This window comes from Dasypus novemcinctus, chromosome 14 (genome assembly GCF_030445035.2).
Source record: "Dasypus novemcinctus isolate mDasNov1 chromosome 14, mDasNov1.1.hap2, whole genome shotgun sequence".
Classification (NCBI taxonomy): domain Eukaryota; kingdom Metazoa; phylum Chordata; class Mammalia; order Cingulata; family Dasypodidae; genus Dasypus; species Dasypus novemcinctus.
In genome coordinates, this window is record NC_080686.1 from 83433046 (window position 1) to 83459565 (window position 26520).

General features: G+C 39.4%; 1 protein-coding gene and 1 pseudogene across 3 annotated transcripts in view; one reads left to right on the forward strand and one right to left on the reverse strand.

The window, feature by feature from the left end:
* TAF2 (TATA-box binding protein associated factor 2) overlaps positions 1 to 26520 on the reverse strand; it is a 137133-nt gene that overhangs the window by 26151 nt on the left and 84462 nt on the right. For all 3 annotated transcript variants that reach the window (XM_071208011.1, XM_058275962.2, XM_058275961.2), the window contains exons 20-22: positions 25945 to 26084; positions 20962 to 21031; positions 14694 to 14803 (exon numbers count right to left, since the gene is read on the reverse strand). In XM_071208011.1, coding sequence (XP_071064112.1) covers positions 14694 to 14803; positions 20962 to 21031; positions 25945 to 26084 — 320 coding nt within the window. The remainder of the gene's footprint in view (positions 1 to 14693; positions 14804 to 20961; positions 21032 to 25944; positions 26085 to 26520) is intronic.
* Positions 18465 to 19563, forward strand: LOC101431575 (putative ribosome-binding factor A, mitochondrial pseudogene; annotated as a pseudogene).

The window sequence follows — 26520 nt, forward strand, 5'->3', positions numbered from 1 at the left end:
TAATCTGTCAGTTATTCCGTGGGTCTCCACCCACCGAGATAACACCCCATGACCACATGGACACATTTATATTCCATAGAGGCATGTCCCAGGTGCACCCCTCACCACACATCCCAACACTTTGCACAAGTAATCCTCCCCTGTCACAGTTGAAACCCTTCTGCAATCCAAAAGCTGCCCCCAAACAAAGCCAAAATAAAATTAAATTAAAAAGTGAAAAACACTTTTTGCACTGTGCCTTTTATCACTGTAAGATGTTATTTTTTATGTATATTGGCAATTTCTTCTGTATGTTCCCCCAGTCTTTTTTTTTTCCACTTTATTTTCCAATAAGCTTTAGGTTACAGCCACATATAAAATATAGGGGGAAAGCAGACTTGGCCCAATGGATAGGGCATCCGCCTACCACATGGGAGGTCCGTACTTCCAACCCTGGGCCTCCTTGACCAGTGTGGAGCTGGCCCATGCACAGTGCTGATGCACGCAAGGAGTGCCCTGCCACGCAGGGGTGTCCCCTGCGTAAGGGAGCCCCATGCGCAAGGAGTGCGCCTTGTAAGGAGAGCCGCCCAGCACGAAAGAAAGTGTAGCCTGCCCAAGAATGGCACCGCACACATGGAGAGCTGACACAACAAGATGATGCAACAAAAAGAAACATAGATTCCTGGTGCCGCTGATAAGGATAGAAGCGTCACAGAAGAAACACACAGCGAATGGACACAGAGAGCAGACAACTGGGGGCGGGGGAAGGAGAGAGAAATACATCTTTAAAAAAAAAAAAGAAAATATAGGGGATTCCCATATAAGCTCCTCCCTGCCCCCACATCCTCTGTTACCAATAATATCCTACATGAATATGTTACATTCATTACAACTGATGAAAAAATATCAAAGCATTGCTACTAACTAGGGTCAATGGTTTACATTTTGCACCATACACTTTTATAGGTCCTGACAAAACGTATAATGGCCTGCACCTGTCAATTCAAGATCATGAAGAACAATTTCAAGGCCCCAAAAATGCCCTATGTCCCACCCATTATTCCTTCTCTCTCTCCTCAGAATGTACAGCAACCACTAAGTTTCAATTTTTAAAGAATAAGGTTCATAGCTACATACATTAATACTGAGGGCTTGACATATTGGTTTGTTTTCTTTTATTAGGCACTGCATATGTAGTTGAGAGATTCTTGCCCCTCTATCTGAGAATGTAGCAGGACTCCCCAGGATGGGAGTTTAATATTTCTTGTTTATTGTATGGGCCTCCATCCACTGAGATAACACCTTATGACAAGATGAACACTTTCATATTCCATAGAAGCATGCCCCAGGTGCACCCTTTCCCGGCATCCTGCATCAGTAATCTTCCCCCAGCCCTATTTACCAAAAAAATTGCCACCATTGTAGTTTCAACCACAGACCTACAAATCCCCAGAGTTCACCTGTTCCTTCCCCTAGTCCTTCCCCCAGTTCCATGAATAGTCCAACCCAACCACCCACCTGCTCACCTTCACATTCCAGCACCACTGACCCCACGCACATCCCTGCACCACCATCACTTCCATCCACTGCCAAACCACCCACTTCCACCCTATCATGGTTTTGCCCATATTGACATCAGCTCACCATGCTCTGCTCCTTTTCTGTCTCCTGATAACCTATCTTCCAGACTCTACCTCCGTGAGTCTGCTCAATATGCTTAGGTCATATCAGTGAGGTCATGTAGTATTTGTCCTTTAGCGACTGGCTTACTTCATTCAACATAAGGTCTTCAAGATTCATCTATTTTGTCACGTGTGTCAATATTTCATTCCTTCTTACAGGAGTAATATTCCATTGTATGTATATACCACATTTTATATATCCACTTATCTGCTGATGTACCCTTGGGTTGCTTCCAACTTTTGGTAACAGTGAATAATGCCGCTATGAACACCGGTGTGCATATATCTGTTTGTGTCCCTACTTTTAATCCTTCTGGGTATATACCTGGCAGTGGGATTGCTGGATCATATGGCAATTCTATAGTAAGCTTCCGGGGAAACACCAAAGCATCCTCCACAATGGCTGTTACCATTCTACATTTCCAAGACCAGTGGATGAGTGTTCCCGTCCTCCATATCGTCTCCAAAACTTGTAGTTCTCTGTTTTTTTAATAGCCACCAGGCTAACAGGTGTAAGATGATATCTCGTTGTGGTTTTGATTTGCATTTCCCTAATAGCTAGTGATGTTGAGCATCTTTCCATGTGCTTTTTAACCATTTATATTTCCTCTCTGGAAAAGTGTCTATTCAAATCTCTTGCCTATTTTTAAAATGGTCTGTCTTTTTATTTTCAAGATGTATGATTTATATATGTTGGATATTAGGTCGTTAGCAGATAAGTAGTTCCCATATATTTTCTCCCACTGACTGGGGTACCTTTTCACTTTCTTTTCTTTTCTTTTTTTTTTTTAAGTGATTATAACTTTAAATCAATCTTTTAAGATTTATTTTATTTCATTTATTTATTCTAACCTACCCCCCTTGTTGTTTGTGCTCATTGCCTGCCATCAGCTCTCCGCAGTGGCACAGGCCATCCAGCTCTCCATGGCAGCATGGGCCAGCTTGCCTTCACCAAGAGGCCCCAGGAATCAAACCCGAGGCCTCCCATATGGTAGACAGGAGCCTATTCACCTGAGCCACATCCACCTCCCCTTTTTACTTTCTTTTTTTTTTTTTTCTTTTAAGATTTATTTTTATTTATTTAATTCCCCTCCCCTCCCCCGGTTGTCTGTTTTCTGTGTCTTTTTGCTGCGTCTTGTTTCTTTGTCCGCTTCTGTTGTCGTCAGCAGCACGGGAAGTGTGGGCGGTGCCATTCCTCGGCAGGCTGCTCCCTCCTTCGCGCTGGGCGGCTCTCCTTATGGGTGCACTCCTTGCGCGTGGGGCTCCCCTACGCGGGGAACACCACTGTGTGGCCCGGCACTCCTTGCGCGCATCAGCACTGCGCATGGGCCAGCTCCACACGGGTCAAGGAGGCCCGGGGCTTGAACCGCAGACCTCCCATGTGGTAGACAGACGCCCTAACCACTGGGCCAAAGTCCGTTTCCCCCTTTTTACTTTCTTGACAAACTTCTTGAAGTGCTAAAGTTTTCAATTTTGAGAAAGTCCCATTTATCTTTTTAATTTCTGTGCTTGCCCTTTGGAGTGTAAAGTTTATGAAACCATTTCCTACTACAAGATCTCGTAGATGGTTCCTTACATTATCTTCTGGTTTTATGGTCTTGGCTCTTATATTTAGATCATTGATCCATCTTAATTTTTGTACATAGGGCATGAGATGGTGATCCTCTTTCATTCTTTTGGACATAGATAACCAGTTCTCCCCACACCATTTGTTGAAGAGGCCATTCTGTCCCAGTTGAGTGGGCTTGGTGGTCTTGTCAATTATGAGTTGACCATACATCCAAGGATCTATATCAAAACACTTGATTTGGTTCCATTTATCAGTATGTCTATCCTTGTGCCAATACCATGCAGTTTAGACCATTGTAGTTTTACAGTACGCTTTAAAGTCAGGTAGCATGATTCCTATCCTTTTTTCTTTTTCAATGTTTTTGGCTGTTCAGGGCACCTTGCCCTTTCAAATAACTTCAGTTAGTTTTTCCAATTCAGTAAAACATGCTGTTATAATTTTTTATTGGGATTGTATTAAATATGTAAATCAATTTGGATAGGACATCTTAATGATGTCCACGGTTTGGTCTTCCAAACCATGAACATGGAATATTCTTCCATTTATTTAGGTCTTCTTTGATTTCCTTTAACAATGTGTTGTAGTGTTCTGTGTACAAGTCCGTCACATCTTTAAGTTTATTCCTAGATATTTGATTCTTTTAGTTGCTATTGTAAATGGAATTTTTTTCTTGATTTCCTCCTCAGATTGCTCATTATTACCGTACAAAAATGCTCCTGATTTTTGCATGTTAAATCTTATATCTTGCCACATTACTGAACTCATTTATCAGATTGAGAAGCTTTGTTGTATATTTTTCAGGGCTTTCTATGTACAGGATCATGTCATTTGCAATTTAGTGAAATTTTTACTTATTCCTTTCAAATTTGGATGCCTTTTATTTCTTATTCCTCCTTAAGTGCTTGAGCTAACACAATGTTAAATAAGAGCGGCTGACAGTGGGTATCCTTGTCTTGTTCCAGATCTTAGAGGGAAAGCCTTTAGCATGTCACTATTGAGTATGATGTTAGCTGTCAGTTTTTCATATATACCCTTCATCATGTTGAGGAAGTTTCCTTCTATTCTTATCTTTCAAAATGTTTTTTACCAAGAAAGGATGCTACATCTTGTCAAGAATGTGATTTCTATTACTTTTATTTTCATATGGGCCTTCTTATTTTGGTAAACTTTCAATATGGATGTTTGGAGGAATTAACATCACTGTTTTGTTCTTGAGGAAAGTTCTTGAGAGTGGCTCACCATCATTAACTTAGATATTAAAATTTAGTGCTTTTTTAAAAAAATTATGGAATAAGATGTTAAGATGGTTGTCACATTATTATTATGGAATTAAGCTGAGAGGCAAAGTAGGAAAAAATACTAAACTGGGACTACATTGCATATTCTGCTTCTGCTTAATTACCAGTTAGTTCTGTGACCACAGGCAATAATGAGTGCAAATAACTGTGATGATCTTTTAAGATACCCTTAAGTCTAAAATCCTATTATTATTCCAAGCAATGGATTCCATTAAAGAAAGGCTCTTTAAAACAGTTTCCGACACCTGCCCTCACTAATAGCATATCAAATACCCCTCTTTAATTTTCCAGCTGCTTCTCCCCATCCCCATATATGGTCACATATATGAAAAAATAACAGTCTATTTTCTCCTTTCAGGTAAAATTGTGTTCATCCTCTTCTCATTAGCAATTACATTTTGGTACCAAATCTGCCTACCTGAATCAGAAGGCCAACATTCAAATAGTAAGTAGGAAATCCAGTATTAATTTTTCTAATCAGAAAGAGTATCTTAAGACAAACCAAGAAGTAGCAAATCTGTTCCCAGAAAAAGTTCATCTTTTCATTTTCTGAAGTAACTGCTGTAACACACAGAACTTTGAAACCTTCTATTTTAATATCAAAATAATTTGTTTTCTTATTCTGTAATCTGGCAAATCATAACAAACTGAATACTGTCCCTCATTCTACCCTCTTGAATATAGCCATAAACTTCCAAACACTAAAAATAATGATATCAATAAATAGCTTTCAATGTCTTGAAAATCACATAAATGTTTTTATGTAATTCTTACAGTAATGTACAGACATTATTAAAAAGCAGCTTGGGAGTAATTGCTAAAATTTCTTTAGTAATGAAAAATAATCAGGTGGCGGACTTGGCCCAGTGGTTAGGGTGTCCATTTACCGCATGGGAGGTCCGCGGTTCAAACCCTGGGCCTCCTTGACCTGTGTGGAGCTGGCCCATGCGCAGTGCTGATGCGCATGAGGAGTGCCCTGCCACGCAGGGGTGTTCCCCACGTAGGGGAGCCCCAAGTGCAAGGACTGCACCCCATAAGGAGAACTGCCCAGCGTGAAAAAGAAAGTGCAGCCTGCCCAGGAATGGTGCTGCACACACAGAGAGCTGACACAACAAGACGACACAACAAAAAGAAACACAAATTCCCGTGCCGCTGACAACAGAAGCGGACAAAGAAGACACAGCAAAATAGACACAGAGAAGAGACAACTGGGGTGGGGGGGGAGGAAGGGGAGAGAAATCAATAAATAAATAAATCTTTTAAAAAAGAAATCTTTTAAAAAATAATAATCAAAGATCTCATTTCCTCAATGAAGGTATGTATTTTCAGAAGACAAAAAAATACTATTAACCAAGCAAGACCAGAGAAACACTAATGTTAAAATAAAATGTGAAGCACCAATAGGAAATTCTCCACTTTGGAGAGTTTTTAAAAACATATTTTAAAATTATCATCCCATTGATGTATAATCAGGAATCATACGGAAGGCTATAAAAGGTAGGATCTCTTATGTTTTGAATTTTGAAACATTTTCCTTTGGGGATGAAAAACCATTTATTTCAATGTGTGAGAAACAGCTATCAAATACAGCTACAAGAGGCCAGCTAAATCATACCTGCAACTGTTCCTCATTGACCACAGGATAAAATACAAACACTTAAGGTCAGACACTTGGATCCTAATCTATCTTACCAGACAATACTCATTATATTCAAACACCCTAGCAGAACTTGAGGCTTTTACATGTAATTCTCCTACCTCAACTATCTTTCTTCTGATAGAACTCCCTTCCATTCTAAAGACCTAGTTCAAAAGAACTGCCCATGAAAATACCAGCATTCCAGCGTTTGCAGCCCGTTTCATTGGGTTCCTGAGCACTTTTTCACCTTAACTACCACTTTGTAGTATAATTTAGCTGTCCTTTGTCTTTCTTTCCATTATATTAACTTAATACTTAAGGTTTCTTTGTACACAAAACAGAGCATAGTGGCAAACAGAAGGTGCTCATTAAATATGTGAAGAAATTAATGCTTGTAAAACTTTTAATAAAGGACTGCCCTCAACAAAGAGATATTTTAAATTAAAAATAAACTATTTGTCCTCAACAAAGAGATATTTTAAATTAAAAATAAACTAAGATTCATAAGTAGAGACAAAGGCCACCTAGTATATACAAAGCTTTCTCTTCTAAAATGTATACTATTAATATCCTTCTGTGGAGGATCAAAAAGCTTTGAGGGGGAAGCTGACTTGGCCCAATGGATAGGGCATCCACCTACCACATGGGAGGTCTGCGGTTCAAACGCCAGGCCTCCTTGACCTGTGTGGAGCTGGCCCATGCGCGGTGCTGATGCGCATATGGAGTGCTGTGCCAGACAGGAGTGTCCTCCGTGTAGGGGAGCCCCACGCGCAAGGAGTGTGCACCGTAAGGAGAGCCGCCCAGTGCAAATGAAAGTGCAGCCTGCCCAGGAATGGCGCCACACACATGGAGAGCTGACACAACAAGATGATGCAACAAAAAGAAACACAAATTCCTGGTGCCGCTGATAAGGATAGAAGCAGTCACAGAAGCAGTCACAGAAGCACGCACAGCAAATGGACACAGAGAGCAGACAACTGCGGGGGTGGGGGCGTGTAGAGGAAAGAAATAAATGAAAAATAAATCTTAAAAAAAAAAAAGCTGTAAGGAACTATATAGGACATTTTTAGGACAAATGAAGAAATCTGAGTATGGACAATATATTAGAGGTGGGAAAATAGTATTAAAGATATATATGATAATGTCCTTATTCTTCAAAATATATACTATAGTATTCAAGGAAGAAAATCATAATACAACTTATTTTCAAATGATTCAGAAACAAAAGAGGATTTATATATATAAAGAGAAAAAGAGAGAAAGTAAATGTGGTAAAATATTAATCGGTGAAATAAGTTGAAAAGCATGTGGACATTCACTGTACTATTCCTTAAATTTTTCTAAGCTCTGAAATGTTTAAAACCAAAATGTAAGGGAGAAAAAGTTACATGGGAAAATTAAAGAATGGGATAAGTGCATACAAGTATATATATACATATATAGCTACACACATATGAAATTAGAGTGATAAGTGATTTTACTAATTACCTTGATTTGCTTGAGTTTCCATTTTATCTAGAAAATTATTAAGAAGAAACGGGGAAGTGGACATGGCTCAACTGACAGAGTGTCGGCCTACCATATAGGAGGTCCAGCGTTTGATACCTAGGGTCTCCTGGCCTGTGTGGTGGGCTAGCCCACGTGCAGTGCTGCTGCGTGCAAGGAGTGCCATGCCACGCAGGGGTTCCCCCTACACATAAGGAGCATGCCCCGAAAGGAGAGCCACCCTGTGCGAAAAACGCAGCCTGCCCAGGAGTGGCGCCACACACAGGGAGAGGTGACACAGCAAGATGATGCAACAAAATGAGACACAGATTCTGGGTGCCACTGACAAGAACACAAGTGGACACAGAAGAACACACAGAGAATGGAAACAGAGAGCAGACAACTGGGTGGGGGGAACTGCCCCAAAGGAAGAACTAACAAAGAGATCAGGCTGACACCAGGAAAGCCCACTGATCTTCACCAGATGGCCACAGCAAACTGGGCCTCAAGGACATCCTGCCTGGACAGTCCACAGCCCCCATAGTCCACATAGTTCCTCATCCTCATAGTACACATAGCTCACCTACTAACCATAATTCACATCTCCCTTTGTTTCAAGCAGCCATATAAGTTGTTTCCTCAGCTCACCCCTTTGAGCAGAAACCTATTTTGGTACTGCTCCTGCATTAATGCAACTTTAACTCAATAAACTTGCTCTGCACTCCCTTTATAAGTCTGTTTCTTTTATTTTCAGCACAACATATGTGTCCATGTGAATTTTTTTTTCAATGCAAAACCATTGGAAGGCTACTAGAGTAGCTCCCATAATTCAAAGCGAGGTGGAGCCACCAAGCACCAGGAGACTAGATAGCCCTGGACTCTCATTATAACTTTCTGGGAACCTTCCTTCTGGTACATTACATTTCCACTAAAGTGACTCAGTTACCTATATCCCCCAGGTTCTGTTCCTCTCACTTCCAAGTCCCTTTAGTATGTTTCTAAAATGAAACTATCAATACGATGAAAATTATCAGTATTCCCAAAGGGTATGTGCATATTAAAATCCATGAACATCACTGCTGAGTTCATCCGTTCTCACTCTCAAACTGATTTCAGAATCTTAAATCCTGTTTCTATGCATCCTTTCACAATTCATCTCTCTTATGGAAAAGTTTCTGGGGAAGCGGATGTGGCTTAGGCATCTAGGCCCCCATCTACCATATGGGAGGCCCTGGGTTAGATTTCTGGGGCCTCCTAGTGAAGGAAAGTTGGCCCGTACCTGTGAAGAGCTGACAGCCCTTACCCATGAAGATCTGGTGCAGCAAATGACCCAAAAAAGGGAGACATGCAGACACAGGGGGAAAAAAAGTGTAGCAAATGGATACAGATGCAGTGAGCACAAGTGGCAAGGGAGGCAGAACAGAATGCATACATGCATGCAGACCCACATACATACATACATACATACAGAAAAATGAATCTTTAAAAAAAAAAAGAGAAGTTTCTGGGACCAGTTAGGCTAACAAACCTGAATTATTTAAAAATATCTGATGACGATCTTCTAAAATGATACTTCCTAAACTGCCATGGTTTCTCTTCCATATATTTTACACGAGGTCAAAGGATTTTATAACTATGCAAAGTTAACATATCTCAATTCCACTTTGGAATAAGGGATGGAAAAATAAATGAATACAATTAAATCTCTGCTAGCCAGAGTTTATTTGTTCGCTATAGTACATCAAGATAATGCTTACCTCAAGTTACCAGATTCCCTGTAGCGCCAACAAGAAGGGACAGGCAGGGTTCAAGAAGACTTAGGGACCTACATGGTATCATAGCTCACTCTGTTACAGGTGAATTCTCCTTATCATTTCTAAAATAATGATTCCTTTATTACAACTACCACTGTCTACAACTAAAAATAAAAATAAAAAATAAAAATAAAAAAACAACCCAATTATTTATGCCACTTACACTATTCAAAATGTTCCCATTTACTTATAAATCTAAAAATTTGAGTGATAAATTAGTTGTGACTATGGCTTCACTGATCTTGTTGATTTGTTATTGGCAGAGAGAATTCCCAAAGCAGCAACTGTACATTATACTACACACTACCAAAATTAAACATCAGTTAGAGCTTGACTTTGTATAACTACAACCTTCTGATGGAATTCTAATATTCTGTACAAATGTCTCAATCATAAACACAAATTTACTTTGTCTAAGAAATCTTCCTTACAAGGTGATGAGAATTGTATTTCATTCTCCTTTCTTAAAAATTTGTAATCCATCATGGTCTAGGAATCACGTTCTTGTCAAGAATATATTAAACACAATACAGATTTCACTATATATTAACGTTGGAGAACACTGAACATTAGACAGGAAACATGGATTAGAGATCTGCTCATTTCCCTTCCAAGCTGGAACCTCTGGGATGTAAAGTAATCTGACCATGTCACAGGGAAATATAAATATTTAAAAAGGGAAATATTAAATATTAAAATTTGGTTAAATTTGACTTTCAGGAGGAAAACATTTGGTTTGTGTGTTTCGGCGCATTCACGTAGTTGTAGACAGTGGTAGTTGTAATAAAGGAATCATTATTTTAGAAATGATAAGGAGAATTCACCTGTAACAGAGTGAGCTATGATACCATGTAGGTCCCTAAGTCTTCTTGAACCCTGCCTGTCCCTTCTTGTTGGCGCTACAGGGAATCTGGTAACTTGAGGTAAGCATTATCTTGATGTACTATAGTGAACAAATAAACTCTGGCTAGCAGAGATTTAATTGTATTCATTTATTTTTCCATCCCTTATTCCAAAGTGGAATTGAGATATGTTAACTTTGCATAGTTATAAAATCCTTTGACCTCGTGTAAAATATATGGAAGAGAAACCATGGCAGTTTAGGAAGTATCATTTTAGAAGATCGTCATCAGATATTTTTAAATAATTCAGGTTTGTTAGCCTAACTGGTCCCAGAAACTTCTCTTTTTTTTTTTAAAGATTCATTTTTCTGTATGTATGTATGTATGTATGTGGGTCTGCATGCATGTATGCATTCTGTTCTGCCTCCCTTGCCACTTGTGCTCACTGCATCTGTATCCATTTGCTACACTTTTTTTCCCCCTGTGTCTGCATGTCTCCCTTTTTTGGGTCATTTGCTGCACCAGATCTTCATGGGTAAGGGCTGTCAGCTCTTCACAGGTACGGGCCAACTTTCCTTCACTAGGAGGCCCCAGAAATCTAACCCAGGGCCTCCCATATGGTAGATGGGGGCCTAGATGCCTAAGCCACATCCGCTTCCCCAGAAACTTTTCCATAAGAGAGATGAATTGTGAAAGGATGCATAGAAACAGGATTTAAAATTCTGAAATCAGTTTGAGAGTGAGAACGGATGAACTCAGCAGTGATGTTCATGGATTTTAATATGCACATACCCTTTGGGAATACTGATAATTTTCATCGTATTGATAGTTTCATTTTAGAAACATACTAAAGGGACTTGGAAGTGAGAGGAACAGAACCTGGGGGATATAGGTAACTGAGTCACTTTAGTGGAAATGTAATGTACCAGAAGGAAGGTTCCCAGAAAGTTATAATGAGAGTCCAGGGCTATCTAGTCTCCTGGTGCTTGGTGGCTCCACCTCGCTTTGAATTATGGGAGCTACTCTAGTAGCCTTCCAATGGTTTTGCATTGAAAAAAAAAATTCACATGGACACATATGTTGTGCTGAAAATAAAAGAAACAGACTTATAAAGGGAGTGCAGAGCAAGTTTACTGAGTTAAAGTTGCATTAATGCAGGAGCAGTACCAAAATAGGTTTCTGCTCAAAGGGGTGAGCTAAATAACAATAAGAACAACATCCTTGGGAAACAGATATGGCTCAACCAACTAGGCTCCTGTCTACTATTTAGGAGGTCCAGGGTTCAATGCCCAGTGCCTTCTGATGAGGGCAAGCTGGCCTACATGGAGTGCTGGCCCACACGGGAATGCTGCCCATGGAGGACAGCTGCCCCACACAGGAGTGCCAGCCAATGCTGAGAGTTGGTACAGCAAGGTGACCAAACAGGAGACACAGAGGACAGAAAATAAGAACACATAGCAGAACAGGGAGCTGAGGTGGTGCAAGAGAATAATTGCCTCTCTCCCACTTTGGAAGGTCCCAGGATCGGTTCTCAGAGCTGCCTAATGATAATACAGGCAGACACAGAAGAACACACAGCGAATGGACAAATAGAGCAGACAACGGGGGGGAATGGGTTGGGGCAAAGGGAGATAAATAAACTTTTTGTAAAAATCATAAAAAAAAAAAAGAACAACATCCTTTAAGGTAACCATATGAGCAAAAATATAAAATATTATATAGTTTTGGGTTACATTTTCCTAATAGCTAGTGATAGTGAACATTTTTCATGTGCTTTTTCACCATTTGTATTTCCGCTTTGGATAAATGTCTAAGTCTTTACCCATTTTTAAATTGGATTGCTTGCTCTTTTATTGCTGAGTTGTATCTCTTTATCTAGTATGGAAATCAAACACTTACTGGATATGTCCATTTTTTCCTTAACTGCCTGTGCTTTTGGTGTAAGGGTTAAGAACCACCACCCACCACTAGGTCTTAAGATGCTTCCTTACATTTTCTTCTAGTTTTATGGCTCTAGCTTTTATATTTAGGTTTTTCATCCATTTTGAGTTAATTTTTATATAAGGTATGAGAGAGGTCCTCTTTTTGGATATGGATATCCAGTTCTCCCAGCACTATATGTTAAAAAGACTGTTCTGTCCCAGCTGTCAAAAAAATCCCTTGACCATAGATTTGAGTTATCTGTTTCTGGACCATCAGCTTTGTTCCACTGATCTATATGTCTATCTTTCTGTCAGTATCATGCTGTTTTACCACTGCAGCTAGGTAACATGATTTAAAGTCCAGAAGTGATAGTCCTCTAACTTTGTTCTTCTTTTTTAAGATGTTTCTGTGATGAAAGTGAGAGCCACTGAGAATACACTTTGGATAGATTTGACAAACAAGAGACTGTATAACATACCGAACCATGTGGTTGAAGATGGACTTTGGTTAACTACAAATATGAGCATGTTCTCTCATGAACTATAACAAATGTGCAATACTGATACATGGTATTAGTTATACAGCATATGGAAAAAATATACCAAATAGATACCGTAGACTATAATTAGAGATAATATTCTGATGATATTCTCTCATAATCTATAATAAATGTTCCACAACAATGTAAGGTGTTGGTGGAGGGATGTTGTATGGGAACTTTAGACATACAAGACTGCTTTGTAAGCTCACAACTTCTTTAATAATAAAATAGAGCCGATGCAGCTCAAGTGGTTAAGCGCGCCTGCTTCCCATGTACGAGGTCCTGGGTTCAATCCCTGGCACCTCCTAAAAACAAAACAAAACAGAATGAAAAAACAAATCTCACTGGGGAGTGGATGTAGCTTAGTAGTTGAGGGCCTGCTTCCCATATATGAGGTCCTGGGTTCAATCCTCAGTACCTCCTAAAAGGAAAAAAAAAAGTGTGCATATATATACACACATATATACACTTTTAAAAAAATGGCTATAAATATATAGCCATTACATAAACTGAAGCTATCATTTGTCTAGGAATTACAGTATAAACTGGTTTATGTGTTATGTTTTCACTACTTTGAAGGGAGGGTCCATATTATTTTCAATTTTATTATATCTCAATGAATGTATGATGGTGCCTTTACATGTAAAGTACTTCACATCACAAAACTAAGGGACAGAAGGTACACAACCTCTTAACCTCTCTATGCTAATAAATGAAAAGAGAACAAAATCAGAATTAGAACTTGGTATTTAGTTGTGATTCAATGAATAGACACTAATGAGATAGGAAGGACACATTATTTTCCAATATTCTAGGGAAAAGATGGGAAATGACATACTCGAAACTCTTAAGTATCAGAAACAAGATCCACCGATACATACTTCTGCTCACCGCCACCTGTAACAACTGTTTTTCTTTAAGCAAAAGACATTTCTGCCTCGCTATTGACTGAATCATCACACCAAAACCAGTATTACAATTTTAAGATATCATGGACATGAGGTAAATTTTTAAAAACTATACATGGTATTTAGAAGTCAGTAGGAAAGGATCAATAATCCAATTAAATAAAAATGGCAAAGGATATAAATGACCTACTAAAAAAGAACTACAAAGGCTTAAATACTTGAGGAAAAATAGTGTTATCATTGCTATGTTAATATGGCAACAGTTTTGGAACACTCAATCTGACACTGTTTTAAGTGTTTACAAATATTCCCACATTTTTCAGAAGCAGGTGTCACTATCATCTCCATTTATAAATGAAAAAACTGGCTTAGACAAGTCACACAGTGAGTAAGTAACTGAAGTAAGAGTGGACCCTAAGCAACCGGTTCCAGATCAAGTGCTCCTGAGCACCATGTTATATTACCTCTCAACATTACTCAAATTGTGTAAATTAAAACTGTGGTGAGATACTATGATCCCTGAGATACAGAATAATATGTATGAAACAATACATATTGTCTGTACTATTTATAAATATAGACCATATGTTCTTCTATATGCACACAGGGCCTCTGGAAAGGTATACAAGGAACTGGTTACTTCTGGGAAAGGTCATTAGGTGGCTAGCGAAAAGAATAAGACTAGTTTTTACCCCTTTGTAACTTTCTGAATTAAAAAAAAAAACAATACTTTGCAAATTCATGTTTATAGTTCTTTAAACACCTAAGGCACTTTCACATAAAATAGTATTTTTTGTTTCCTCAACCACCCTGTGCAGCAAAATGAATGTATCATTAACAAATGGTATCATACGTATTTCCACTAATGTGGGCATGTTAAGTATTCTACTTTAAAAAAGGAGGGGGTACGGGCAAGAGCAAAAAAATCACTTCAGTTCCTAAAAGCTATGAAAAACATAAAATGCAAATATTCTCATAATAATAATTTTTTAAAAAAACATTCCTCTCTCACCAGAATTCATAAGTTTCCAAAGTTGATCTACCAGGGCTTCACTGCACAAGGGAGACTCCATGTTCTTAGTAAATGGTGGATTCTTAGTCAACATGTTTAGAATCTTATGCCTGAAAAATAGAAATTAATAAAAAATTTTTGCTATTAAATAAAAGCATCTGACAAGCATCTATAGTTCTTCCTTCCTATTATCATCTTGCCTCTTAATTCTAACTTGGTGCTTTATTTTCAAAAGACATTATGTTACATTCTAAATATTGACTACTTGCTTTTCAACTAAAAATTTCTTGTGGTTTTGCTCTTCTTAATGGCCCCTGAAAGTGCAATGAGGTCCTCTAAACCTGACTCAATGTAATCCTAACCAAATTTTTCCCTTTCACTTTCAAAAATGAACATTCTATTTTCCTTAGAAAAATGTATAAAAGAGAAAGATCAGTAGGTATAAAAGTTTTCAAATTGGGCAAAAATAAAATTATACATTGACCACCTTTGTTGTAAAACTACCTTTGTTGTAAAAAGGTTATAAACTTCATTATTATAGTCTTTTGTAAAGTATGGAAATGTGCATAAACATTTAAAGTATAGGAAAATCAAAAAGGTTTCCATAAAAGAAGCTGTAACTGAGAATAGTCAATTAAAGAAAACATCCCTACAAAGGGTAATGGATCGGGAGTTTATATCTCATGTGAGGGGCTGCTTGAACATATGAAGGAGCTACACATAAGTGTGTCCCTTGCAGAACCAACATACTCTGATCATAACACATGCTTGATTCCAAATGGGAAGGACAAATCCATATCATCTTTAAAATAACCTATCCAATCTAAAGCAAATACAACATGGTTCTTCCAATCTATGAATAAAGTATATATATGCATAGAAATGGTAGAAAGCAACATACCAAAATGGTAAGAACTGTTGCTTCTGGTTGGAATAATTATGGACTAAAGATTTATTTAAATGTAATTTTGTATTTTTCCAAAATATGTACATTTTTAAAAGTCATTCCCATCGAACGGAAACTTCACTCCCAAAATTGTAAATGTCCTTTTAGTTTAAAAACAATGTACCTTACAGTTGCTATAGAAAAGTCTGGCAGTTCATCAACAAGTTAAACGGAGAACTATCATATGACCCAACAATTCCATTTCCAGGTATTCCCAAAAGAATTGAAAAAAGGTGCTCAAACAAACACTTTTACATGAATGTTCAGAGCATCACTATTCACAATCACAAAAGGGAGAAACCCAAATGCCCATGAATGGATGAATGGATAAACAAATGTCAATCAAATATTAATCAACCATAAAAAGGAATAAAGTGCTGCTACTTGCTACAACATGGATGACCCTTGAAAAATCATGCTAAATGAAAAAAGCCAGTCACATAAGACTAATATTGTGTCATTCCATTTATGTGAAATACCCAGAGTACGTAAATTCACAGAGAGAGAGAAAGCAGATTTGTGCTTGCAAGGTGGAGGGGGTACAGGGAAAGGAGAATGACTACTTAGTGGGTATAGGGTTTCTGTTTGGGGTGATGAAAAAGTTCTGTAACTAGACACTGTTGATTGTTGCAAAACATTGTGAATGTATTTAATGCCACTTAACTGTACACTTGAAAATGGTTGAAATGGTAAATTTTATGTGTATTTCACCACAATAATAAAAAAAAATTGGCCCTAGATTTAAAGACTTACTTAAAAACTATGCTCCTAGAAGATTTCTTTCTTAACAGATATGTAAAATCAAGAGTCAATTTAGTGGAGGGGAGAGGGGGAAAGAGATGGACAAAGAATTTGTTAATTAAATATATATACACCAAAGTGCATTTATTTAAATTCTTAAAGTATCTTAGTGAAAAAGTAGATTCACAATCTGAAAACTCTCCATTAAGAGGAGACTACTCAAGGAAAGGAGACACTCCTACCACTAAATTTGAGATAACCAACCAATATAAAAGACAGAACTTTCCCATTTTTAAACAGTTAACCATAAATTTTTTTCTCTATACACAGTTATGACCAAAGAAAAAACGATGCTTTTCTTTAGATTATGAATTAAGTTAAATATATATATGATTAGAGGGAAAAAGGAAAAAATTATATCCATTTGTTTCACATGTACAAAGTATCAAGCTACGTGTTATACATATGTTCATATTTCGGAACTTACAATCCAGTGGGGAAGACAGAAAGAACCAAATAATTTAACTATAAAATCAATACTTATGATAAATATAAGAAGAACAGCAAGATTTTTTGGGGGAGATTATGACTTGAAGGATGTGACCTAGTTCAGGAAGTCAAGAAACATCTTATAGAAATGATGTTTAGATTAAGCACTAATAGGTAAAGGATTACTACAGTAATTATATTTTATTTTCAGCATTTTATCTAACTGTACCAAAATAAAAAATCCTGATATTTATATATCAGAATATATTCTTTATATAACATATGACATATAAACATGTGTATCAGAATATATATGTTCTTTATATAACATATATTCACACACACACAACTTTTTAAAAAAATTCTTACTGAAGGCTACTTTAAAATTAGGCATTTTAAAATCAGCCAAGGGTCACAAAAATACAATTCTTGTGTTTGGGGCCAGTGATTTTTAGGAGAGATCCAAATTTTACCAATCTTTAAGATTGAGTTCTATATAATGGATTCTAAAAGAGTGAAATAAAAAGTAATAAATGAAGGAATCAGAGAACTAAGAAGAGAGTTCCTATTCAAAGTATAAAAAACAGAAAAAGAAACACAGAAATAGAGATGGCACCCCAAAAGAGACACCAAAACCAAGTACACACACAGATTGATTTCTCTGTGGAACACATCTATGCCTTGACCATCCATGACCATTAAAGACATTTTAAGATATGCTTTGTTTTTCAACTATGAGTATATAGTATGGGCTATATGACATCAAGAAAAGTCCAAAAGTTTCCCAGTGATATAAATGAAACATATCAATGAAAACACACCCCTCCAAAATCATGAAATACACCATAAATGTCTAGTTCTGATAGTAAAGAACAATGCCCTTGAAATGTGAATGAATCTTAACAGCTGTGCAACAGTATTTCAAAAGCAGCCAGTTGACTGAGTAGTATACAATATACAAAGTCTAAATATTACATAAATCAAGATAAATTGTTTAAAAATGGTCTTCAAAACACAATTCCAAGGTCTCAGGAACAAGTATGTTATTGCTAGGTCTGCTGATGTGAATTTAAAATATAAATTATTAAAGGATAAGCTTTATTTATACTGTATTTATTGTTTCTGTTCCTACTTGCCATCACTAGGATTTTTTTAAGATTTATTTCTCTCCCCCCCACCCCACCCCAGCTGTCTGTTCTCTGTGTCTATCTGCTGCGTGTTCTTCATTGTCCACTTCTGCTGTTGTCAACAGCATGGGAATCTGTTTCTTTTTGTTGTGTCATCTTGTTGTGTCAGCTGTGTGTGCGGCGCCATTCCTGGGCAGGCTGCACTTTCTTTCGCGCTGGGCGGCTCTCCTTATGGGGCGCACTCCTTGTGCGTGGGGCTCCCCTACATGGGACACCCCTGCATGGCAGGGCACTCCTTGCGCGCATCAGCACTGCGCATGGGCCAGCTGCACACGGGTCAAGGAGGCCCTGAGTTTGAACCGCGTACCTCCCATGTGGTAGACAGACGCCCTAACCATTGGGCCAAGTCCGCTTACCCATCACTAGGATTTAATAAACTTTCAGGCTCTGGCGTGGCGCGCGGGCGCCATGTGGGCAGCGGCCTGCGGGCTGCGGGGCCCCCGCGTGGGTGTCGGGGCGCTGCTGGGCGGCTGCGACGCGGGGCGCAGCCTCCTGGGCCGTTCACGGGGCCTCCACCGCTCCCCTGTGTTCTGCAGTAGCAAGAACTTGCTCAAGAAGTTCGCCTCGAAAACCCGAAAGAAGTTTTGGTATGAAAGTCCTTCCTTGGGGTCTCACTTAACTTACAAACCATCGAAATTGGAATTCCTGTTGAAGAATACCCCGAAGAAAACCAGGAAGGAAGACCACTTGCGCCTGAGGGTCCTGAATGGCCTTCTCCACAAAGCGCTCGCGGACCTGCTCTGCACATCGCAAGTGAGCCAGGAGGTCTACGACCTGAACGTGGAGCTGTCCAAGGTGACTTCAGACCTCTCGGCCTGCCGTGTGTACTGGAAGACAACCCTCTCCCCGGAGCAGAACCAGCACACGGAAGCCGTTCTGCAGAGAAGCGCTGCGAGCCTGAGGCATCTCGTGATGGCCCAGCAGACTCTGAGGAACATGCCGCCTATTGTGTTTGTTCGTGACGAAGAAAATGCAGCTGTAGCCGAGATTGACCGATTATTGGCAATTGCTGATTTTGGACCCCCAGATGAAAAAGATTTCATAGAAAATGATTTCAGGGAGCCCCCGGCTCTGGACACTGAGCCCCCGAGCCTGAGCGGAATCGACCACGAGGTGCTCAACAGGCAAATCCTGGAATACAGAAGGAAGAAGGAGAAAGGGCTCGCGGCTGAGAGCTCATGGCTGGGGCTGCGGCAGCCGAGGAGGAAAGCCAGGCCCCCCCGTGGCGACAGCTCCCTGAGGGACTTCCTGCGGGGGCTGGAGGGCGACGCGGGCCGGAGGACGACCGCGCCCCTCCCTCCTGAGCCGGAGCAGGGAGGGCTGGGCTGGGGCCGCCATGCTGCTGCACCCTGGCTCTGCTCGGAGAGATGGCAGGAGGCACTTGTGCGTGTCTCGCCAAGGAACAGTACTGGAAAGGGGCAGTGAGGCCCGGGGTAAGGCTAACGCCCATGGGCCTGGCCCCTTGCTTCAGATACGGCTTATAAAGTTACTGTTATTTACGTTTCAACACTAAGTTTTTCTGAAAGTGACTTTCGGAACAAGCGTCTAATGAGGAGGACTGACGAATGGGAAGAGCAGAGCAGAGCAGCGTCTCGACCTGTGGGGTCGGGCGGGGGCGCAGCGCCTCGAGCCAGGCCCCACACCTCTTGGCGAGCTGGCATTTCGGGGCCAGGGCCAACTGCTCCCGCAGCCCCTGCACCTGTACCTGGTGCCTCACCGAGCTCTGGGAGGGAGGCAGCTGCGTGGCTTGGCTGGTTCCTGCCAGCCTCGGGGGCCCTCGTCGTTCCCCATATCCACCTGAAAACTCAGGGACGTGGCGCGTTTGGGGGCTGTGGGAGGCGGGGGCGGCATCGCTGTGTGCAGAGCTGTCTGCGGCCCCGCTGGCCTCGGCCCCTCCCGAGTCTTCACTTGTGACGCTCTCCTCCCTCTCGGGCCCTTCTCGTCCCCGTCCTGTCTTGTTGGCCTTTCTGAAGCTGGGGCATTCTGGTGGCCCAGCCGGGGGCTTGCCTGGGCAGCGTGCTGGTCAGAGGACGGTTGGAGGCTCCTGCAGCCCCCTCTTTCTGGGGCGGCCGCCTCAGGAGTCACCTGCCTGGACCCCTGGGTGTGGGCAGCACCCAGTGCCTTCTTCCCCTGACCGCAAGAGCTGGCTGGTCAGTCTGGAGGGACCGAGGTGGGGTCTGCAGTCTGGTCCAAAGTACTCTGGGGTCCTCTTGGGGAAGTCCTCGGGGGTCTCTGTACAGGCCACAGCTGACCCTCTACCCCTGCCAAGCCATGCCCGGAGGCCTCCCAGCACTGGCGTGGCCGGATAGCCCAGCACCAGCCCATCACAGTGGCTGTCGGTGGACGCCTTGCCCTGCTTAGGAAGGGCACGCGCGGGCCCCGACTGTGCCACGGTGGTCACCCATCGCCATGGCAGCGCCCATGGAGCCACGTGGGTGTGTTGGGGCGTCCCTCCCAGCTCCCCAACAGCACTGATGGACTTCCCTCCCGGTGCCTGGTCAGGACGTATGTCTAGGAAGTGCTCCTCGAAACAAAGAAAAACAAAAAATGAGGACTGAGCTGCAGGGTTTGCCTCGTGGGGAGGCCGTGGGAATGATTTCTGCTCCTGCTGTACTCTTCATACCTAGTACAGACCCTCCCGAGTTTGTCGTCTAGTGTTAATGACTTTTTAACAATCAATTTTATTAAATTTTTTTCTTCCCCTCAAAAAAAAAAAATAAATAAATAAACTTTCAAATGCACAAGATTTGTCTTCCCAAAGGCAAATCAAATTTTAAAAGGACATGAATAAATGAATAACATAATTCTATATTTTAAAAAATCATCAAGAATTGTATTGTCTTCTGAAATTATTCAGTTCAATTTAGAGCTTACAAAAACATAATATTATAGCACAAAAACTAACCTTACATAGGGTACAGGGTCATTCTGAATCATATTAAGTAGCCATTGCAGTTCTTCATAACTCCTGTCCACTGAAAATAACAAGAAAATACATGTCATTAATTTTGTTGTGAAACATTTGTTACAAACTATGAAAGAGCATCGTCAAAATATTCCTACCAACTGTAGCACATTATCTTACATTTGGTTTATTTTCCCCCAACCCACGTAATTATTAACACCCTATAAAAGTATTATATATTTGTTACCGTTAATAAGAAAATATTATTTGTATTTTTAACCACAGTCTATCATCCACCACTGGATTTCCCTGTGTTATATAGTACCTTCCTTTGTATTATTCTCCTATTCAATTTTTGGGTTTACTTATGAAATGAAATGGTGAAAGTACATCATAGTGTTTGTAACTAGTAGTGCTATTTATATGGGTATGGCAGTGGTTGAAGAAGAAAGTCTAAGGTTGTATATGTCTGGAAGGAAATCTAAAAAATGCAACATGGTACTCTATAACACAGTGAAACCTCATGTGAAATATGAATATGGGTAACATTGCATATATAGGACTCTTTTTACAAAATATAAATTCAAACAAAGTAGAGAGAAACAGAATAGCAGTTACGCACAGCAGGAGAAGCAAAGGACTGAGAAGTGATGAGTTTTGTCGCCTGTTTTTTGTTGTTATTATTATTGGAATAATGAAAATGCTCTAATAATGACTGAACTAATAAATGCACAACTATACGATTATACCAAATACCCTTGACTGTACACTTTGGATGGACTGTCTCTTAAGTATCAATAAAATAGATTTGTTTATAAAAAATTAAATTTGCTTCCTGTAATACCTGTAATACCTGTAATATGGTATATTAATGATCATCTAAATCCTACCTGTTCATTTCTTCTAGTAAAAATTCCTACATTTAACTGGTTAAACCTCCTACAAATCAAAATCAAATTGGTGTGCTTTTTCAGGAACAAAATTAACTTCAAACAAGTTCTAGCAGGTGTTTCTAAGATAACTGTTCTATAAATACTATAAATGTTTATTAATTTTGGCCAAGAAGTACATTTTTAAAAATCACTATTTTCACCATCATTTCTTAATAGGATACTTTAAATGTTAATAGAAAGAATAAATGACAGTACTTTCTGAATTTAAGTCAACAAATATATACTCACTAAATTGTTCTTACTTTACTTTCTGACTATAACCAGTAATAAGGAATTTACAGAAAATTGTAAAGATTTGAATATACTTTTCACTCCCTGATATTTTAAAATTAACCAGGATCTTTAATAAAGTACTCCCCTTAACCCCTCCACTCTTCCCACAGTCAAATAAGAAGTTTGGCATACTTTTCTTCTTTACCACATTTGGAAATATAATCTGGAAGTTTAGATGTAGATTACATTTACATATTTCTTTTATTTGCATATTAGTTTTGAAGATTTATTTAACAATCATTTTTTTTAAGACCAATGTCTTCTTTTTTAATGTTTATTATTTTTACATCCCCCCCTTCCTCCCGCCAATGGCTTCCTAATCTGTCTGCTTGTTGTTTGCTCACTCATCTTTAGGAGGCACCAGGAACCCAGGACCTCCCATATGAGAGACTGGTGCCCAACTGCTTGAGCCACTTCCACTCCCTGCTAGTTGCGGTGTCTGCTGATTACAGCATCTGCTCATCTTTTAGGAGGCACCAGGAATTGAACCCAGGACCTCCCATGTAGGAGGCCACATCCTCTAATCATTTTAATAAATATTTAAGTTTAACTTTTTTATAGGCAGAATTGCCATCATCAGTTCTTTCTAACTTTCACCAATCTTGACTGTTTATTTTTATTTACTTCCAGGTGGTTAGCTGAAAAATATCTTTGGGAATTTTGTTTTTAAGAATGCTAGATAGGAGATGTACCTCTAAGCCTCCAGGGCTACATGGGCAACAAGGTAGAGAATCTTAGGTCATAATTTTTCCTAAAATTTACAAAGCTTTTGGTTTACTATTCTGATTCTTCACATTCTAAAGAAGTTAGAAACCAGACTATTCTTTTACCTTGTGAGATAACCCATTTCTAAGAATATTCCAAAGACATACACATTTTTTCTATAAGCTTAAAAGGTCAGTTTTATTTATACCCTTTCAAAGTAGTCTACTGTTTCTCAAATTATTGCTTTTCTTCCATCTGCTCTATTCTTCATGATTCAATATCTTCCTTTTGATAGTTTTATCTCTGTCTTTTTCCCCTGAGTTTCTGAAAATGCTTTGAACATGTATTATTCTCCTATTCAGTTTTTGGCTTAACTTCTTTTTTTTTCATCTTTATGCAGCCTTGCCTAATTCCCCTAAAATTTATGTCTCTTGCTCTATTTTCACAAATACAAATTTCTACACAGCATGTTTACCTGTTTTCTTGAATGTTTTACAATGACAGAAATTTTCCAAAAATCTCCTATGTCTAAAATAATACATAATTTAAGCTATACGATGATACATTGACTTCTGGGAAAGGTCAAATGTACCTATAATTTTATTTTTTCCCACTATATATATATATATATATATATATATATATATATATATATATATATAAAATCTTTATTTTGTTTTTTTTTTAAACACTTATTTTTTTTCTTCCCCTCCTTCTCCCCCACCCTGCTGTTTTTGCTGTGTCCATTTGCGGTGTGATCTTCTGTATCTATTTCTCTTTTTATTTCTCGTCTCGTCTTTCTCCTCTAGGATTCACTGGGATTCAATCCTGGGAGCCTCTGATATGAAGAGAGGTTCCCTGACAATTGCACCACCTCAGTTCTCGGTCTCTGCTGTGCTTCACCTAGACTCTCCCCTTTGTCTCTCTTTGGTTGTGTTATCATTTTGCTGCATGACAGCACTTGGCTCACCAGACAGGCACTGGCTCACCATGTGAGCACTCGGCTCACACGCGGGCACTCGGCTCACCATGCAGCCACTCGTGTGGGAACTGGCTCACCATGCAGGCACTAGTTCACTGCATGGGCACTCGGCTCACCACATAGGCACTCAGCTCACTGCACGGGCACTCCATGCGGGCACCTGCACAGCACTCAGCTCGCCACGTGGGCACTCGGCTCACCACGTGGGCACTCAGCTCACTGTGTGGGCACTTGGCTCACTGCACATGGACTTTTCTTACCACGTGGGCACTGGTTCACCATGCAGGCATGCTTTCTCTTCTTCTTTTTCACCAGGAGGTCCCAGAGATGGAACCCAGGTCCTCCCATATGGTCGGCAGAGGCCTTATGACTTGTGCCACATCTGCTTCCCCATAATCGTTATTTTATACATTTACATCACAACAATAGAATCCATCCCACACATCATACTGATATGAACCCTGACCCATTATGTTTATATAAATACTCTTTTTTTTTTTTTTGACATAGGCATTTAGGGCTATAAATTTTCTTCTCTGTATCACATAAGTTTTCATAAGGTATGTTCTCATTTTCACTTGTCTCAATATATTTATACTGATTTCACTTGCAATTTCTTCTTTGACCCACTGATTATTTAGGAGTATGTTGTTCAGCCTCCATACATTTGCAAATTTACTTTTTTCCTATCTATTACTGATTTCCAGTTTCATTCCATTATGATCAGAGAAGGTGCTTTGTATAATTTCCATCTTTTTATATCTTGGGGCACCCTGGTTAGGTGCACGGATATTCATGACTATTATATTTTCCTGGTGGACTGTCCCTTTTATTAATATATAATGCCCTTCTGTATCTCTTATAACTTTTTTGCATTTAAAGTCTGTTTTGTCTGATATTAGTATAGCTACCCCTGCTCTTCTCTGGTTATTATTTGTATGGAGTATCTTTTTCCGACCTTTCACTTTCAGCCGGTTTGTATCCCTGGGTCTAAGATGAGTTTCTTGTAAGCAGCATATGGATGGCTCATGTTTTTTTATCCATTCTGTCAGCTTGTATATTTTGATTGGGGAGTTTAATCCAGTCACATTCAATGATATTACCGAAAATGCACTATTTACTTCCTCCATTTTATTCTTTGGTTTTCATATGTTATATCTTATTTTTGGCTTTTTACTCTTTTGATTATCCCTTCTGCTTTTCTTTCTTTTATACTCTTCTCCAAGCCTGTCTCTCCTGTCTTTTTCTTTCAGCTTCTAAGGCTTTATATAAATACTCTTCAATGACTGTTAGAATTTTTAAAATACTGACAAATCCTTATGCATCCCAATCTAACCTGAAAAGCAAAATATTTACAGACCTGCAAGCACTACCCCAAATAAAACTTATTTCTGGATTAAATATGTCTAATTTCTTTTGAGGTCATATATCTAGGCAAATCCAGTTAACAATATGCAAAAATTTTCACAATATTTTTTATACAGAGCCTATATTCATCAAAAACACTTTCTAAATCAGAGTAAAGATTTTTAAACTAAAGTATCTGTCCATATAAATAATATATGAAAACCCTAATAATATAAGATTGGCTTTAAAAAGTAACTATTTCAGGGAAGCAGACTTGGCCCAATGGATAGGGCATCTGCCTACCACATGGGAGGTCCGCAGTTCAAACTCCAGGCCTCCTTGACCCATGTGGGGCTGGCCCATGCGTAGTGCTGATGTGTGCAAGGAGTGCTGTGCCACGCAGGGGTGTTCCACACATAGGGGAACCCCACACGCAAGGAGTGCGCCCTGCGCCCCATAAGGAGAGCCGCCCAGCGCGAAAGCAAGTGCAGCCTGCCCAAGAATGGAGCCGCACACACGGAGAGCTGACACAACAAGATGATGCAACAAAAAGAAACACAGATTCCTGGTGCCGCTGATAAGGATAGAAGCGGTCACAGAAAGAACACACAGCAAATGGACACAGAGAGCAGACAACTGCAGGGGCAGGGGGGAGAGAAATAAAAAAATGAAAAGTAAATATTTCTTCTAAAATATAATGAACACCTATTTCTAAAATGTTACCTTGAGTATAATCAACTACTGCTTCTAAAGCTGCTATCCTAATGTCCACAAAGTGGCCATATTCGGCATAAGATTTAAAAAGAGCTGGATCACTTGGCACATGTCCATTCTTCTGAAGCACCCGTATGGCTCGCAAACAACTAGGGTAAAAAAGTATTGACAATTATTTATTACTTTACAAGTATTTTGAATCAAAATTGTGGATTTTTTTCTGAGCATTAGAGATTAATTTGTGGCATTAAATTGGAATATTGATATAATTTAAATCTGCCTTTCAGTGATGTAATGTTAAATTACTGCAATGATCACAAAAATTTAAAATTAACAGCTAAATTCTCTTAAGCTGGAAAACACATTCCAAAATTTGTTTGAAAACTGAAGAATCAAGTACTACTGTATGGCTTATAATTATAGCAAGTACACTCCAGAAAAAAATGGCTTAGCATGAAATATAATTTATGGTATAAGCTTAAATAATAAAAAATGTACATAGTTACTGAGGGAAAATATTTAGGACATTCTTCTAACTATAAACAATTTATCTACGAATGGTAGAATCTTACAAGATTTTAATTT